A 19993-nucleotide genomic window follows, 5' to 3' on the forward strand; every position below is an offset into this window, starting at 1 on the left:
AAATTAGTGAGATTTGTTAAGAATGCAGGTTCTCCTGTTGTGGATCTCTGTTACATTTGCTTCTGTTTCTTTGTAGTGGTGAATTCATCAGTTTTCACTACTTGTAACTTGCAGTTTGTTTGCACATCTCTCATTTATGTTAAAAAAAAATTGTCGTACTGCATGGAAAAGGCAAAAGTTTCAAATTAAATATGCACTACAATTTGTAATTCCAGAGATACCAACAAACATTGTAAACATAACTGTTGGTAGTACTGTTTCACTTTAATTCTTGCATGTGACATTGTGACACACATTCTGCTCACTTGCCAGGCAGTGAGCTTCACATTTTAATGAAGAAATCTTGAGACTTCTGTCCCCCAGTTGGTTCTAGCTGTTTCAGCGTTCTGCAGCTTTCAGTCTCTTCCATACTTTTAACATGTGCATACAGGAGGTATGTCTGTAAATGCTTCAGACCCCCCCCCCTCAGATATTTGGATTTGCCAGATAAAACTAATCCCAGCAGTGATACTATTGAATGTCTCATTAGTTCCATTATTTCTTTAGAATGTGTATCATCTGTTTCTGTTGCTCTAAGTCCATCCAGTAGAATCCATTTATAGTGGTGTTGTGAAAGGTCCAGTCGCAATGAAAAGTTTAAATATGTTTAATAATAAAAGAATAAGAAAATACTAAATATCTCTTTACTGTAAATACCAGAGTTTCAGTCACAGGAATATTGAAAATAACACAGATGGAAAGAGTCGCACAGTTATAGAAAAAACAGTACTTAGAATCTCACTATATTTTCCTGACTAATCTAAAGAGAATTGCTATTCTCTAGTTAAAGTTAATCCAAGACAATACAGAATGCTGAGAGCAAACTCCTCCTAATATCTAAATGTTGTTTTTGGCTTACAGAATGACATCACACACAACTGGTCATCTGACTCTGTTTCCCATGCTATCACCAACACTAGAAGCTGACAGGATTTTAAAACCGGTGTGTTACCATACACACACAGCTTTGCTCAGATCTCCTGGAAGTCATAAAACCATTTCACTCTTCCTACAGGAGCTACCAACTATTCTCCTGCAAAGAGACTAGGTCTCTGCCTCCATTCAAAACTGTGGGATAACATCTTTGTGGCTTAACCCATAAAGCCCATAAAGTAATTTAATTTCAAGAATGCTTTGCAAAGTCAGGTGGATTAAGATTAACCTCTTCACTTCCAGTGTGTGCTGTTACAATGTATACATTTAATTCAGTTACAGTAATACACATGCATTTCTTTTCTTTCCAGAAGGGCACACTGTTGATGCATTTTTACCAAGCAACTTTACAAATACAATTTTTAAACACATGCATCTGTACAAATTAGTTTGATACACATATGACAAATAATTAAAAAATTCCAGCTGTCTATGCTGGCATATGTTACAAATTCACTGCCCTGTTTGTCCTGGCATGGCTGGCAGTACCACCTATCATCACACACCCCCCCTTTGAAGACTCAAGGTAGTTTTTCAAATGCCCCTTGAGAAACATTGCCTGAGAGGAATGAACCTGTCTGAGAATACATTACCCCATACCCTGTCTTGAGATTCCATCTGCCTTGAAATTGCTGACCCCAGTACAGTGCTGCACTGTCATATCATATGCCTACAACCCTAGGCTCCACCGTAGTAATTTGGGATTTTGCTGGCTGGCTTGCTGTATCCATAGATCCCCATCTGACTTTTCCTGCCTACTACTGCAGGTACTTAGCACCAGGGCCTCCCTATCATGGTAAGGGTTCATCATGTTAACATGGTACAGTTTGTGCCCCTGCCTAGCAGATGTTCATCGTGCTATACTGCTGCAGTCATCACACTTGAGTTATCCTGTTGTCAGGCGGTCCCGCAGTCGGCCGAATCCCAAAGTCTTGGTCTGGCGTCGGTTGCTGTCGCCTCTTCCCTGACGTCAGTGCGACAGGGGTATAAAAGAGACAGCCGCCGCCATTTTCTTCAGTCTTTCTTGCCGCGCGGTGCCCAAAGCAGAAGCAGTTCGCAAGTGCCAGTCGGCCAGCTCCTGAAATTTTCGAATCGAGTTTCAGCCTGAAGTCTTCTCTAAAGCTAAGTACCCCGTTGGGGAAACTTTTCTTGCCTCAGACCGATGTCAGACAAAGTTAATAATTGTATTTCTTGTGGGAAGCAAATACCTCATAAGGATTTTCATTCTTATTGTATTCCTTGCCTAGGCCCAGACCACGACGTTTCTGGTTGTCGGTTTTGTGCTAGGTTCAACAAATGTACAATAAAGCGTCGGGCAGAATTCGCCCAGCATTATTTCGGCAGAAAATTTAACTAGAGCATGCCGTCGGAGCAACCGACATCAGCAATGATTAAAAAACGCAAAGATAAGGACCGGCAGCCAAGGCCAAGACCAGATACCGAGGCCTCAGCAAGGCCCGACGCCGGTTCTCCGGTTTTCAGCGAGGCACCTTCGCAGCCCCTGACTACCGCTGATTCAGAATTTCTGATGGCATCCCAAACCAAAACTGTTGGGTCTCAGGATCCGGTTCCACCTCACTCCTCGGACGCCAGCCCCGACGGGGATCCGGAAACTTTGAATAGACTTTCGGTTTCAGAGGGTGTTTTCAAACCGACAACTGCCTCTGCCAAGCCTTATGCTAAGCTCAAAGCCCCCTTGAAAGTTAGAAAACTGGGGCCACACACCCCCCCCCACAGGCCCCTATGCCTAAAAAAACAGATGCTTAAGATGGCCGAGGATTTAATTACCCTTATCAGGGGATCCCAGCCCCCACCTGACAAAAGGCCTAGACTGGAGGAAGATTATCCTTCCTCTGTCCAAGCATCCATTTCCTCAGGCAACTGTGATGACCAGGATTACTCCTTCCCTCCTTATGAAGACTAAGATGCTGAAGAGTCCATTCCCTCTGTCTCCCCCCCCCCTGAAGACTACTCTTTTGGGGAAACTTTACACACCATGAGGGAACACTTCTACTGGGAAGGCCAAGATTACTCTGACTCCAAGAAAAAACTCCATGAGTTTCTTCTTCTTCCACAGCATAGACCCCTGGAAATTCCTCCAGTTTTTGACATTTTGGACGATGTTTTCTCTGAATCCAGTTTAAACCCAGATTCCTTGCCTCCAGCTCCAGCTAAACCAGACGGATACTACCGAGTTCCTGATACTCATAAGTTTCTATACAAAAGCCCTAATGCAGACCCCGAGACCATTTCCCAGGGTCCCAAAGGGGTTAAGGCCTCTACTGCTAAGAATCCACTCCCTTCTGAAAGAGATTCCAGAGCATTAGAAAGATGGGGAAAGAAAGTGTATACTTCTGCCACTTTGGCCATGAGGGCATTAAACTGCCAATTCCACATGCTAAAATACTAACAGTATTTGATTACACAGTTAAAGCAGAAGCTGATCCCTCAGACAGATCAACTAGATTTGAAAGAGATACAGGATTTGCTGCATGCAGCAGAACAAGTGGGAAAACATACCTTACAGTGTGGTTTTGATTCATTGGAAGCCTCATGTAGAGCAGCTGTCACAGGGTCTGTCATACGTAGGCATGCTTGGCTTAAAGAACAGGCCTTACCAGAACATGTCAAAGCAAAGTTATTGGATGCCCCATTGCAGAAAGATGTGTTATTTGGTATCAAAGCAGAGGACTTTTGAAGAAAATGGAAGAAAAGGCAAAATCTATGCAAACAGTTAAAGATTTTTTTACAGGTACAACCTCCTCGTTTCAGCAGAAACTGGCCATCAAAAAACTGGTCCTTTCCTGCATCAGACAGACCCCAAAGAGGTAGGTACAGGCGCCCAAGGGGCAGAGGCCAACCACAAGGTTTTTTCAGGCCTAGACAATGGCATACAGCAACTCAAAGGGGTGGAGATGAAAGATCTCAACCTTTCAGGAAACGAACACAATGACTTCCCTCTTCGCCTGCCAAGCAAAATTGCCCTGGCAGCACCTTTGGGAGGGAAACTGGCTCTATTTCCACAAAATTGGCGCATCATAACAAAGGACAAATGGATTCTGGACATTATTACCCGAGGCTACAGATTTCATTTCCACACTTTACCTTGGATGAGAGGCATGCCAAATCTGCCTCCAAACCAATGGGCAGAGGCTCAAACGCAAATTTCAGCTCTCATGGATATGAAAGCAATTCAGAAGGTACCTACAGAAGAGCAAGGTCAAGGTTTTTACTCAAGACAGTTTCTAGTCCCAAGAAAGGACAAAGCCTGGAGGCCCATCTTAGACCTCTCAATTCTGAACACATACCTGGAGGTACCCATATTCAAAATGCTCACTCTACAGCAGCTCCTTCCCATGCTGGGCAAGGAGTCTTGGCTGGTAACATTGGACCTCAAAGAGGCATACCTGCATGTCTCTATCAAACAAGATTGCAGAAGATACCTCAGATTTTTGGCAGGTACAACACATTATCAATTCTCTGTACTGCCCTTTGGCTTATCTACTGCGCCCAGAGTATTTACGAAATGCCTGGCATCAGTAATTGCATATTGCAGACAACGAGGAATACAAATTTACCCATATCTGGACAACTGCCTGATCCAAGCGGACAGCAAGGACATTCTATTACAGCATCTGACTTTTGTAACACAGCTGCTCAGTTGCCTAGGGTACACAGTAAACAAAAAGAAGTCAAAACTAATACCCTCGCAACAAATAATATTCCTGGGTGCCAGCTTAAATACAACGGCCCAGATGGCTTACCTCACGCCAGACAAACAAAAGCAATTGACTCAATACTTCAAAAAGATAGCAACTTTTACCCAGCTCACTGCAAGGAAAATCCTGCAGGCATTGGGGTTCATGGCATCATGCATTCAACTAATCCCATATGCAAAGCTGCATATGAGAAAATTACAATGGTACCTGAAAAGTGTATGGTCTCAACACAGGCACAGCCTCGAAACAAATATATCTATAATTCCCTGCCTTCAAAAAGAGTTCCTATGGTGGGCTCAAGCATGTCAAACAAACAAGGGTCTTCCTTTCGTCTTACCTCCAGCAAACCAAACCATGATAACAGATTCTTCAGACTACGCCTGGGGAGCACACATGGCAGGACAGTGCATGCAGGGCAAATGGTCTGCAAAACAAATGCATCTTCACATCAACCAAAAGGAGATGCTAGCTGTGCAAAATGCCCTGACAGCCTTCAAGGACCTCTTGCATCCAGGACAACTTCTAATAAGGACAGACAACACCACAGTTATGCGGTACATAAACAGGGAGGAACACACTCCTACCCTTTATGCAGACAGGCTATGACCTTATGGAACACAGCTTTGACCTACCAAGTACAACTACAAGCACAATTCCTGCCAGGAAAGGAAAACATATTGGCAGACTAATTAAGCAGACACATGGCAGACCCCCACGAGTGGAGACTACACCCACAAGTATTTTCAATGATAACTCAAAGATGGGGATGTCCAGACATAGGTCTATTTGCATCCCCTAACAATTGCCAATTACAAAAATTCTGCACAAGGACTTATCACTCCCTAGCCTGGAAAGTGGACGCTCTATCATTCAGTTGGACAACACTGACAGTCTATGCCTTCCCTCCACTTCCTCTATTGACCAAGGTATTATTGAAGGTCAGATCAGAGAGACCACAAATGATCCTCATTGCTCCGGACTGGCCACGCCAGCACTGGTACCCATTACTAAGGAACTTGACTCACAGCCCTCCATGGATCTTGCCTCAATTCCCACTATTGTTGACTCAGAAAAACTATCAAACCCGTCACAGCCAGCTCAGAACTTTAAATTTAGCTGCATGGAGAATTCCTTAAATTATCAATCAACACTTCTCTCAAAGGATGTCCTGAATGTAATTATGGAGGCCAGGAGGCCTAGCAGCAGGAAGACTTACTCAGACAAAAGATTTTGTGCATGGCACCAGGCCAAAGGTCAAAATCCTTGGATTCCAAACATTCCTCACATACTGCAATACCTAACTGAGATGCTACACAAAGGCCTTTCCTTCTCCTCCATTAAGATCCATGCTTCAGCCATTTCAGCCCAATATAATACGGATCCCCCAATTTTCTCACACCCTTTACTTAGACAGTTTCTCAGAGGGGCTAAGAATATAAGACCTCCCAGAAAACCACCAACTTGAGACCTGAACTTTGTTTTAGAAAAGTTAACACTACCTCCTTTCGAACCAGCATTCTCAGCAGAACTACAATACTTGTCTTGGAAAACAGCCTTGTTACTGGCTATTACCTCAGCACGCAGGGTCTCAGAACTACAAGCACTTATGGCAGTGGAACCCTTCATCATTTTCCATCAGGACAGAGTCTCTTTATGAACTAACCCTACCTTCATGCCCAAGGTAGTATCCAGTGTGGCTTTGAATCAGTCCATTCATTTACCTACCTTTTATCCTAACCCACAGAATAAAGGAGAAAGGCTCCTTCACTCTTTGGACATTCACTAACAGCTACATTACTATTTAGATAAGACAAAGAACTTCAGAAAAACTGACCAACTCTTTGTATCATATGCTGCAGGTTCACAAGGAAAGGCCATTTCAAAACAGACCATCTCCAAATGGATAGCACATTGTATCCACTTTTGCTACTCACACCATGGGAAGGCAGTGCCTGTCAATATTAGATCCCATTCTACCAGGGCTACTGCAACCTCAGCAGCCTTTCTCAGAAGGGTTCCAACCAAAGACATTCTGGAGGCAGCTACTTGGAGTTCAGTGCACACCTTTACCAAGCACTACAACCTTCCATTATACTCAAAAACCAGGGCTGGTTTTGCCACTGCAGTTCTGCAGAGCATCCTAGCATCACCTAACCCAGTTTAGTACCAGCCACCCTTCCATAGCTTTGGGATTCTACCCAAGTGTGATGACTGCAGCAGTATAGCACGATGAGCATAGTACAGTTTTATACCTACCATAAATGTAGATGTACGAGTGGTTATACTGCTGCAGTCCAGGTTACCCTCCCTCCATCCCCTCTACATACCAGGGTGTTAGTTACAACTCCATGTACTTCAATCTATTGGATGCATGTCTATATGGTGTATTTGCTAACAGCTAGTACTATTGCTAATCTACTAAGGTATTGTTGCATAGCTATTGTATTGCCTTCCTACTTAGGGACACATGACATCTGGGGCAAGAAAAACTGAAGAAAATGGCGTTGGCTGTCTCTTTTATACCCCTGTCGCACTGACGGCAGGGAAGAGGCGACGACAACCAACGCCGGACCAAGACTTTGGGATTCGGCCGACTGTGGGACCGCCTGACGACAGGATAACCCAAGTGTGATGACTGCAGCAGTATAACCACTCGAGCATCTACATTTATGGTAGGTACAAAACTGTACTTTCTACCATATAGTTAACATCACTGACCTTCCTTACCAAGTTGAAGGGTCCCTCCCAAACTGCCTGCAGCTTATTGTGTCTGACAGGAATGAGAACCATAACCTGCTGCCCCACAGCATACTCTGGCTCGGGCATTCCTGTCATACCAGACCTTTTTTTTTGCTGCTGAGCTCCTGCCAGATTCTCCTGGGCTAAGCCCATGAGCTGCCTGAGACTTGTCCTGAGGTTTAGGACATATGCCACAACAGACTCCTTGTGGTATTCACGCACACCCTCCCACTCAGCATGAATCAGATCTAAAACTCTCCTCACCTTATGCCCATAATGCATCTCAAAGGGTGAAAAGGTTGTGGATTCCTGGGGTATCTCTCTGTAAGCAAACAGGGGATGTGGCAAGCGTTTGTCCCATTCTTTCTTAAACTGGTCTGCACATGCCAATATCATGGTCTTTGGTGTAGAGTTTAACCCCTCCACAAGAAATTAGTCTGGGGATGGTAGGGCAGGTGGTCTTTAGGTGCTTCACCCCACAGTGCTTCCACGGACAAGCCAGCAGGTCTGACATGAAATTGGCACCTCTGTAAGTCGGTATTCCTCTCAGGGAAACCTACCCTGCTGTAAATCTCTAACAAAGCATTTGCTACCTTATCTACCTCAATGGAGGTCAGAGCCACTGTCTCAGGGTATCTAGTAGCATAATCTACTACCATCGGGATATACTCCTTTCCTGTGGAGCTTGGGGTACTCAGAGGCCCCACAGTATCCATAGCTACCCTCTGAGACAGCTCCTCAGTCACAGACAAAGGCAACAAAGGAGCTGACCTTGTGTCCTGCCTTTTCTACTTTTTGGCACTGCTCACAGGTCCTGCATTACCCTGTTATGTCCCGTGCAATCCCAGGCCAATAAAAGTTCTGCATAATACATTTCTTGGTATGCTTTATGCCCATATGACCTCCAAAAGGAATGTCATGGGCTATGGCTAGAAGTGCCAGACAGTAGGGCTCTAGGCAGTACTAACTGCTGTATTACCTCACCCTCTATCCCTCCCTCATTTGTGCACTCTCTATATAGTAACCCTTTATTCCAGTATACAGACTCCTCTTTTCCTTGAGAATCAGGTGCCTCCATAGCCACCTTTCTCAAACTTCTTAGTGTAGGGTCTGAGAGCTGAGCCTGTCTCAGCTCTGCTTTTGTGACTCTTCCCAGCTCCCCTTCCACAGGAAATCTGGTATCCTCTGACAGTGGTACCTCACTGTCAGCCTGGGTACTACCATTCATCTCTGCCCTTGTAGTCACTCTGTCCAAGGGAACATTAATACCTACCAGCAGCTGTGGCTCACCTTCAGGATCACTGCTGCAAGGTAACTCCCTCCCTGAAATAGCCACACCACCAGCCCTGGCTTCATGTGTGGTGTCTCTGGGTCTTCTCCAGGCTACCAAACCCCCATGCCTGTCTCCAAGCCTGACTGCATGTAACTGCATGCACTCAATGTACTACGTTATCAAAATCATTCCCTATCGACATCTGCAAGGATGTCCTCAAACACACCTACTTGCTGGTTTCCTTTTCCACCCTCCGAGTCAAGGTGAACCATGGCCAGAGGCATTTGGAATGGGGTCCCTACTAAATCTGTGACTGGAGTGGACTGCCCAAGCAAGTACTGATCCTCTTTAACCACAGCAGACTTCACAATGGTTATGTCAGAGGCTGTCTCTCTTTTGGCAGTGGCCTGTTTTCATCCACCAAGATAGGATGTAATCCTGATAGTTTGGTACCCCTGTTGTCTCCAGACAGCTTACCTCTGGCGTACTGTTATTTCCTCCCACACCTTTTTTTCTCCGCCTTGCCTCTGTGGATATCTGTATTAGACATGGTTCCAGTGGTTACATTTATTTATTTATTTGCATTTTGATTACCAGAGAAGTCCACTGGTTCCGAATTGACCCATTTTCAGTGGAGGCCCGAGGAGAAAAGCTCCAATGTGCATTATACAATTTCGATACAAATGATAGTTAATATTAAAGATCTTATGTAGAATAGTTACTCATAAATGCATTCAGTATCATACATAGCTAACAAATTCATTAAGCTTGAAGGTAGGGATCACACAGTTTCATTTGAGGAAAACAGATATGGGTTAGGTGTGGAAACGTTTACATACAAACCTTTTAAGAAAATGTAAATATGCTTTACATACACACATCAACAGTAGAATGCTATTTACAATATTTACAAGGTTGGGCTGTGTGAGGGTAGCTGTAGGAGGTGAGAGCTTAGAGAGAAGCTATAGAAATTGTTGAGAGCTTAGATAGGCTCATAGGAAGATAACTAAATGTTGTATAGCTTGGGAACCAGAGTGAGAACCCCCTTGGATTAGGTTGGGTGAAGGCAGGTACATTTCCATTTAGTGGACAGGTGTTTGAATAGTTGGGTTTTGAAGTTTTCTGAGTTTGGTACGGTTCTTAGTGTGGAGGGAAGGGAATTCCATTTTTTGCCTAGTGAGAAAGATAGGAGAAGTTGGCAAGCAGGACGTTTAGGTTTATGGATAGTAATTAAGTTCTGATTTTCAGATCTGAGAGCTCTGTTGGGTGTATAAGGGGGAAGGATGTTAGTTAGGGCGGGACATTTTGTTGGGTGAAATATGAGTCTATGTGCAGTAGTGAGTTGGAGATAGTCTAGGTAGTTTGGGAGTTCAAGCCAATTCAGGGATTGTAGGATTAGGCAGTGATGGGTGGTATTTTTAGATTTAGAGGCAAATTTAGAGATTTTGTTGTAGCAGTTTTCTAGTTTAGAGGTGATAGAGGAGGACAGGTTGGTTAGGAGAGGGGCTCCTTATAATAAGGAAGGAAGAAGATAAGTCGAGGCCAGAGTTTAGTTGGAGAGAAAGTGATTATTCCTGTACAGCATACCTAGCCTTTGATGGGTTTTCTTAATATTTTGTTGAATATGAATATCAAACTGGAAGTGTTCACATCTACAGTAATGCCAACTAGTTTGACAGACGGGACTACCTGTATAGGTGAGTTGGTTTGACTACAGACTTTGAAGTTGTTTTTATCGTAGGAGAGGGTCTTTGTTGGAGGGAATAGTAGAATCTTTGATTTATTTGCATTGAGAGAGATGGTTTTGGCACATCCAGTTTTCAGTTGTTGAGAAGGCAGTTTGGGTTTTAGTCCGCAATTCAGAGAGCTTTGAGGCAGAGCAGACTAAGGTTGAATAGTCCGCGTATTGAAGCTTACAGAAAAAAGTTTTGTGAGCACAGACGCAAGGCAGATGAAAGTGTGAGTGATTATATTGCTGAATTAAGCACTTATTTTTATAGGTGGGTAAGTGGGTGTCAGGCCACCACTTTTGGTATTTAAAATAGTTAACCCTTGATCCTGGCTGTGTATCTGAACTAGTGGCTTCCCCTGTTACTGGTGGACTTTGTTGGGGCGGTTTAGGCTGACACCATGGGATCCCTTATATCCATATGCAGCACTGGATATCCTTTTCCTGTGCAGTGATGCCCTGTTTGCTAAATAGAGATCCCCCTTTTTCCCCCGCTCATCTGCAGAATTGCACTCTCTGTCTGCTAACTAGATTCCCATGTCCTCAGGCAATGTGCTAAGGGCTTGTTCCCTCGTTAAAAGGTCTACCAGCCCTTTAAAAGTGGTGGACTGACACCCACTTACCCACCTATAAAAATAAGTGCTTAATTCAGCAATATAATCACACACACTTTCATCTGCCTTGCGTCTGTGCTCATAAAACTTTTTTTCTGTAAGCTTCAGGTGTTAACTTAAAGGATTCAAGTAAACATTTCTTGACTTTGCCATAGTTTAAGCAATCAATATCTAACAATTTAGAAACAATCAGTTACAGCTTTACCAGGGAGTAAGGGGGTCAGGAACCATACCCAGACCCCTTGGTCAACATTATACTGTTTACATACCCTTTCAAATATATGAATAAAACTATCAAAATGATCACCCCTCTTTAAACTTTGGAAGAAATTTACTGACCTTTGTTGCTTCTGGGGTTTGGATATTCCCTTCCCCATTATCTCCATGACCCTGGCGAGAAGTCAGCATCTCCCTCAGATGTTGATGCTGCTACACATTTTCTTCAGCCTCCAAATGCCAAAGTCTCTCTGCTGATTCTAATTCCAGATGTTTGGCCTTCAGTTCATGTCTGTTTAAATCTAGACAGAGTTTTAAGTTCTCTGAGGAAAAGTTGAGCTGTCCTGATGTTCTTCGTGTTTCACTTTTGCAGTCATCACATTAGGGTTATCTGCTTGCAGTAGCTCTCAGTCGGCCTGATTATCAAAGTCTTGGGTCCTGCGTCAGTTGCTGTCTCATCTTCTGTGATGTCAGGTAGTCAGGGGTATAAAGCATGCAGCCGGCGCCATTACATCAGTCTTTCTTGCTATGCGGTGCCCGAAGCAGAAGCAGTTCGCAAAGTGCCAGTTGGCCAACTCCTGAAATTTTTGTTTTCGAGTTTCAGAACCAAAGTCTTCAACTAAAGCTAAGTACCCCATTGGGGAAACTTTTTCTTGCTCTAAACTGATGTCAGTAAAAGTCAGTAATTGTATTTCTTGTAGAACGCAAATACCTCATAAAGATTTTCATTTGTACTGTATTCCTTGCCTAGGCCCTAACCATGACGTACCTTGCTGTCGGTGTTGTGTCTTATTTAAGCAACGAACTATTTGTCGTCGGTATATTTACACTTCTAAATATTTTGGTACTCGATTCAATTATCCAGATATGAACGCAAAGATAAAGACAGAGACAGGCGGCCTAGGTCCAAAGCTGCCGACGATGCTTCTCCTAAGCAAGTTGTCAGTTCGCCAGTACTCAGTGAGGCGCTTTCACAGCCCCTGATACCCGCTACTTCAGATTCGCAGGCCTCTACTGAGACCCATTGGTCTGGTATGCCGTGAGATGTTTCAACTGTGGAACCTGCAGATGTCTCTACCTTGGATGGGTCCGGAGACGCTGTGCAGGCACCAGCTTCTGAGGGCACGTGTATTCAGGCCTACTGACTTGCATATTTAAACCGATGCCATCTTCTTCTTCAAGGCCTAAAACTCGAACCATGCCTAGAAAACTGACGCCAAGACCGCGTGGTCAGGCCTTTATGCCTAAAAAACAAATGGTAAGAATGGCTGAAGACCTTATTACTTTAATCAGGGGAAGCCAACCTTCCCCCTCTAAGAGACCTAGGACTGAATTTTCTTATGATACTTCTGACCAGGATTCTGAAAATTTCTGTTTCCTCTGACGACCAGGATTTTTCCTTATCTACCTATGAGGATTCTGATGCAGAGGACTCTATTCCCTCTGCTTCCACTCCAGAGGATTTCTCTTTTGGTGAAACCCTACATACTCTTAGCGAGCACTTTCGCTGGGAAAGCCAGGATTACTCTGATTCTAAAAAGAGGCTTAGGGATTTCTTACTCCTGCCCCAACACAGGCCTTTAGCGATCCCTCCTGTACTAGAAATTGTTGATGATGCCTTTTCAGAATCTAGCTTGGCCCCTGACTCTTTACCTCCTGCTCCCAGAAAACCTGATAAATATTACAGGGTTCCTGACTCTCACAAGTTCCTTTTTAAAAATCCTACTGCAGATCTTGAGACCATTTAACAGGGTCCCAAGGGTATTAAGGCTACTACTGCCAAAAATCCTACCCCCTCTGATAGAGACTCCAGGGCACTGGATAGATGGGGTAAGAAAGTACACACTTCTGCAACTTTGGCCATTAGGGCCTTAAACTGCCAGTTTCATATGTTAAAGTATCAGCATATTATTGGATTGCTTAAACAGAAAATGATGTTGATTCCTGACTGTGCTGAAAATAAGGATTTACAGGATTTAATGCATTCTGCTGAACAGGTTGGATAGCATACTTTGCAGTGTGGTTTTGATTCACTAGAGGCATCTTGCAGGGCTGCTGTCACTGGGGTCTGTACTTGGAAGGCATGCTTGGCTTAAGGAGCAATCTTTGCCAGATCATGTTAAAGCTCAATTGCTGGATGCTCCCTTAAATCAGTACCGCCTGACTGGCAACAAAGCAGAAGAAGTTCTTAAAAAGATGGAGGAAAAAGCTAACTCTATGCAAACTGTTAAAGATTTCCTACAATTACAGCCTCCAAGATTTAGTAGGCATTGGCCCTCTAAGAATTGGTCTTTTTCTGCCTCTTCCAGGCCTTCTCAGTCCAAACCAAGAACCAGCAGAACACCTAGGCTTCAATCCCAGGGTACACACAGGACTAAGCAGTGAGGGGCTCCCACTTTCAAATCAGGGAGTAGTAAGACTCCCCCTATGGTAAACTGTCTCAATGACTTAACTTTAAATCTCCCAAGCACTTCTCAACTGACTGCTCCTTTAGGGGGGAAAGATTGCTCTGCAGGCAAAAAACTGGGAACTCGTTACCCAGGACAAATGGGTTTTAAATAGTTTCCCAAGGATACATATTTCACTTCCACACGTTACCAACCCCAAACGGTTGGCCAGATACCCCCAAAAATCAGTGGGCAGAGGCTCAAAAGCAAATACTCTTTCTCTTAAGCATAAAGGCTAATTCAAAAAGGCTACTCAAACTGTACCAGAAGAGGAAAAGGGACAAGGTTTCTACTCAAGACTTTAACTGGTACCCAGAAAAGACCACTCATGGCGTCCTATCTTGGACATTTCTATCTTAAACACCTTAAACACCTTTTTGGTGATTCCAAAATTCAAGATGCTAACTCTTCACCAGTTAATTCCTATGCTAGGCAAAGATGCCTGGTTGGCAACACTGGAGTTAAAGGAAGCCTACCTGCACATCCCAATCAGGGAATCTTGCAGAAGATACCTACGCTTCAAAGCAGTTCTCTGCACTGCCCTTTGGCTTATCTACTGCGCCCATGGTATTCACAAAGTGCCAAGCTCCAGTCATTGCATTTTGCAGGCAAAGAAATATCCAAATATACCCATATCTGGACGATTGTCTAATTCAGGCAGAAAGCCAGGACATACTTTTGAATCATCTGGCATTTGTACAAAAGGTGCGGACTTGTCTGGGGTACACCATAAACGAAAATAAATCACATCTGGTACCCTGTCAACAAATTATATTCCTGGGAGCAAGTTTCCCAGATGGATTTCCTCATGCCAGAGAAACAGATTCATTTGACAACTTACTTCAAACTAATGGCCACAAAAACGCTGCTATCTGCAAGGCAAATACTGCAAGCCTTGGGGTTCATGGCCTCCTGCATTCCATTAATTCCATATGCAAGACTGCATATGAGGAAACTGCAGTGTTATCTAAAAAGCCTATGGTGTCAACATTCTAAGGATCTAGAAGCAATGATTCCTATCATACCTTGCCTACGGTTAGAGTTCCTTTGGTGGGCAGAGGCCTGCCACCAAAACAAGGGACTACCATTCACTCTACCCCCTGCCGCCCAAACCCTAACAACAGACGCATCAGACTATGCATGGGGGGCTCACCTGGCAGGGAAGTGCATTCAGGGCAAATGGAACCCAAGTCAAATGCACCTGCATGTCAATCAAAAAGGAATGTTAGCTGTACAGAATGCTCTGACAGCCTTCAAGGACCACATTCTTCCAGGACAATTAATGATAAAGACTGACAACATCACTGTTATGTGGTACATAAACAAGCAGGGGGGTACCCTTTCTTACCCCCTTTGCAGACTAGCCATGGCTCTGTGGAACATGGCCTTGAGCTACCAAGTGCATCTACAGGCTCAATTCCTGCCAGGAAAACTAAATACACTGGCAGACGAACTAAGCAGAAATCTCATGGACCCACACAAGTAGAAACTGGAACCAAAGACTTTCAGTATGTTGATAAACAAATGGGGGAGCCCAGATATAGACCTGTTTGCCTCCCCCCAGAACTACCAGCCTCCCCCCAGAACTACCAATTGGACAAATTCTGCACAAGGACTCTCCACATACAAGCTTGGAAAGTGGATGCTCTATCCTTCAGCTGGAAAAATGTATCAGTTTATGCCTTTCCTCCTCTGCCTTTCCTCTCCAAAGTACTACTAAGAATCAAACAGGACAAACCAAGAACGATACTGATTGCACCAGACTGGCCACGCCAACACTGGTACCCCCTCTTGTGCAGTTTGTCACTGCTGGCACCATGGCACCTGCCTCAGACCCCTACCCTGCTGTCACAGCAGGAGAGCCAGATTTTGCACCCTCATCTTCAAACCCTGAACCTGGCAGCCTGGCTAATTACCTAATCTCTCCATTACCATCCCTCAGTAAACAAGTGCTGGATGTCATTTTGGGAGGCAAGGAGGCCTAATACTAGAAAATCTTTGCTGAAAAATGGAAAAGATTCTGTGCCTGTAACCAAACTCAAGGGATAGGCACAGCAGCACCCAATTTACCTCAGATTCTTCAATACTTAACTGAGATGCTTCACAGGGGCCTTTCTTTCTTTTTCCTCCATCAAAAGTCACGCCTCAGCCATTTCAGCTCATTACAACACAGAACCACCCCCTCTTCTCTCATCCACTGCTCAAGCATTTCCTCAGAGTGCCCAAAAACATAAGACCACCCAGGAGAACCCCAACTCCAGCCTGGGACCTTAACTTTGTTTTGGAAAAACTCACTCTTCCTCCTTTTGAGCCATCTGCAAGTGCAGAGTTAAAATTCCATTCTTGGAAAACAGCCTTCCTTTTAGCAATCACTTCAGCAAGAAGGATATCTGAATTACAGGCCCTTATGGTAGTGGAGCCTTTCATCATCTTTCATGCGGACAGGATGTCCCTCAGGACCAATCCCTCCTTCATGCCCAAGGTGGTATCCAGTGTGGCTCTTAATCAGTCCATTCATTTTCCAACCTTCTTTTCTAATCCACAGAACAAAGGGGAACAGATACTGCGGTGGTTGTGCTGCGGTAACGTTGTCACCTCACAGTAAGACGTTGTCCTGTTCGATTCTCAGCTAAAGCGTCTTCTGTGTAGAGACATGCGTGAATGGGCATACTTCGTTGAAGGTTGTGCTTCAGGGCTGGCAACTCAGTACGTAAAAATCTGCTGCCAATCATTAGCGGACCGGAGTTCCGCTGTGCCGACCCCTAACCGGGAAAAGCCAAAAGATACAACAACAAGAACAAAGGGGAACAGATACTGCACTCCTTAGATGTGCACAGACAACTTAAATTTTACTTGGACAGGACTAAACCTCAAAGGAAATCTGAACAACTGCTGGTGGCATTTGCTGCAGTGGCAGAGGAGAAGGCTATTTCAGAGCAAACCATTTCTAAATCTATAGGCCATTGCATTCATTTCTGCTATAAGTACCATGGAAAACCTATCCCACAGGGGATTAGACCCCATTCAACCAGGGCTGCATCTACTTCTACAGCCTTTCTCAGAGGTGTCCCTACTAGGGACATCCTAGAAGCTGCTACCTGGAGTTCTGTATATACTTTCACCAAGCATTACCATTTGCCAATTTAATCTAAATCCAGAGCTGGCTTTGCTACTGCAGTCTTGCAGGGCCTTATAGCTGGTCCTAATGCTGTCTAAATTCCTCCTCCCATCCTTAGCTTTGGGAATCCACCCAAATGTGATGACTGCAACAGTGAATACACTCGAACATCTACATTTATGGTAAGTGTACACAACTGCATTTTCTTTGTTTGTTTCACTGTTTCTAGTTAATACATTGGTGATCTCTGCAGACTGTCTACCAGGCCCATTTCTCAGTGTTTTGCATCCATCCCGTTCATTTAGGCCGCATGCAACCTTCACATAATTGTAAGTACATCCTGATGTAAAGGGGCATCCACCTTCTGAACTTAGACTGAGTAAACATTCTGTGTATTCTGTTGATTTGCTTTTGTAGTATCTCAGTGGTGAATCTGCTTATGGTCTTCTACGTGAGATGTCCACCACAAGAAAGCTGAATAGGTGGGCATGTGAAAGGAGGATTCAGCATGGAGACCTCATTGATAAGTTTTTATTGTTTAAGGTCAGATCATGACATCAATAATTGCTAGGTGTCTGTAGTTTAGTCGAAAGATAATTCAAGGGAAGGAATTATCCCACCGTTTGCATCTGGGTAAAGAGAGATTGCCCCCCTCCCCCCGTTATGTTGGCAAGTTGTTTCCTAATATGACTTCTCTTTTTTATGAAGGTATTGTATCTTATCAAGTTTACGTAACTAAAAGTTTCTATGAAATACTTTGTGAACCTCGAGTACTGTTTACTTATTATTCTCTAAGCTGTAGTTTGTGTTTTACTCCCACATTGTTGTTAAAAATGATCCATTCTTGGGTCAGCCCACACACACGTTTAGTTAACAAAGGAAATAATACTCTGACATGCCATTTCTGGTTGCGTGCACACATAAGGTTGGCGAACATCAGTGAATGGAAAGTTGTTTAAAAAGGTGATGTATTTAGACTGAATAAAAAATTCATTGGTGATGGATAATAGTGGAACAGTAGAAATCTGAGTAACAGTTTAATTTGTGACAGTACTATCGGTATTATCAGTTACTTAATGTAACAACATAGGTACATAAAACTGACGGGAATTGTATGTGAGGTTGATAAGAAAAATATTTTTTGCTTGTCATCTCACTGGTTTCATTTGCAAATTGGGGAATGTAATGAGGAGTTTGGGTGAAAGACATCTAAATCATTCCTTCATGCCCAAGCGAACATTTATATGATTTTAAGATGAATAGCAATTCTGGTACATTTTTCAAATGTGTCATCTGATACTGAATGTTTTAAATTCTGTGTCCCTTAAGTTAGCGAGGCAGATCTACAGGGAGTTAGTTTGTATGACTTGCAACCCCCAAAATCACTCCAAGTGACAGATATGTTTGGATTTGCACACATTTTAGATATAAAACAGAATTTCTCATTAAAGCTCCAAGTAAAGCGTACAAGTTAAAATATTATGAATGTAAAGGAAAACAGATGAAATAATTGGTTTGCTTGCTGGTAATTATGGGTCTTCATGTGAACCACAGATAAAATGTTTTGATGTATATTATCTGAGGAAGTTTATGTTAAATAGCTATCCAGAAAATACAAGTCACAAAGAAATAGCAGGTACCGTTGAATCCAATCACCAGTAAGCACAAATACAAACTGTCCAGGCACATTGAAAATAGCTCGAAACCAGGTTTATTGATTATTACAATAAACCTGCTTTTGAGCTATTTCCAGTGTGCCTGGACCATTTGTATTTGTGCTAGCTATCCAGAAAATATTTGTCTGAACATGATTTTACCTTTTGTAATTAATTTAGTCACTGACATTTCTGAGTTGTGAATGATTAGCTGTTTATGCATTTTGCATTTTTTTTTAAACCACTGGTATGGATTACTTGATTTATCCCCTAGAGGTGTAGTAAGGAGGGGTAAACGAATCAACATAAGACAAATTGATGATAACCAACCAGAGTTCCCCATTTCATTAATGGTGGTGTTAATAAAGATGTGAGCTGCCTTTTTAATTTGTTTTATATCTGGTAAATTCTTTCATTTCTATGAAAATGTTCATATTACATGCAGAGGAGTCAGAGGTTATTCCTGTGAGTACTAGCAGAGTGATTGTGATCCCACGATCCATCTTATCCCACTACCCACCATACAAATAACTCCACCCCCATCACCCCCTCCCTCTTTAACCATACCACTCTATCATTTCACAAGTACAAAGTACTGTACATACCAAATGCCCAACCTCTCATCAAAACAAAACATCAGTTCCTTTGCAAATATTTCTTCATACAAGTAGTTCAAAGCACAGTACTGCTCTTATCTGGTGATATTCACCCCAACCCAGATCCTTGCCAACAGCACTCTAACCATACTTATACAGCGCACCCCCCCCTTTCCAACTGCCTCACAAATTACTCATTACGATCACAAGCTTCCAGATATCTATTTTTTTTCCCAATGAATATACAAAGCATTGTCAATAAAAGTATCCTCCTAAATGCCTGGATTTCTCAATATAACCCAGATGTACTTGCTCTGTCTGAGATATGGCTAAAACCTCATATTACAAACTGTGAAATTCTCCCCGCTAGTTATAATATTGTTCGACTGGACAGAAGTAAAAAAAAAAAAAAGGGTTGAGGCTATACCCCCAATAACTATCCCTGATTTCTGCCCTGCTGAAATACTTATAGCGACCAGTAACCTAAATCAACACACAAAAATTGTCATTTAGCAATCTACATACCCCCAGGTAAAAACATTCCCATACTCGAGCAGTTTCTTTCTTGGTTTTTCTATATCCATTCTCTATGAAACCATCATTCTTGGGGATATGAATATTGACTGCCACCTTGTTATTACTTCATCCCCTAGCTACTGTATAAACCTTTACGACTTTACCCAGTTGATTACCTCACCCACGCACCAGCAAAAAAATTCCCAGAATGGCTCAGTTATTGATTGGATATTAGTATCCAACCCTCAGTGCTATCATAACCCTTCCACCCTACCTAGCTCCCTTAGTGACCACCTCCCTACCTCAGTAGTAAGACACTCTCTCAATCTTAACAAGAGCCACCAATACAAAGAGTCTCGTAACCTTAAAAACTACAGCCCTGTCACCCTAAACAAATTA

The 19993-nt window shown here is 43.2% G+C and overlaps 1 protein-coding gene across 1 annotated transcript in view; it reads left to right on the forward strand.

Annotated features, from left to right (window-relative positions):
* Window positions 1-10327: 10327 nt before the first annotated feature.
* Window positions 10328-19993, forward strand: part of ACVR2B (activin A receptor type 2B) — a 715604-nt gene continuing 705938 nt past the window's right edge. Inside the window, exon 1 of the mRNA XM_044066229.1 lies at window positions 10328-10400. Coding sequence (XP_043922164.1) covers window positions 10328-10400 — 73 coding nt within the window. The remainder of the gene's footprint in view (window positions 10401-19993) is intronic.

This window comes from Protopterus annectens, chromosome 3.part1 (genome assembly GCF_019279795.1).
Source record: "Protopterus annectens isolate FY-2018-M chromosome 3.part1, PAN1.0, whole genome shotgun sequence".
NCBI lineage: Eukaryota > Metazoa > Chordata > Ceratodontiformes > Protopteridae > Protopterus > Protopterus annectens.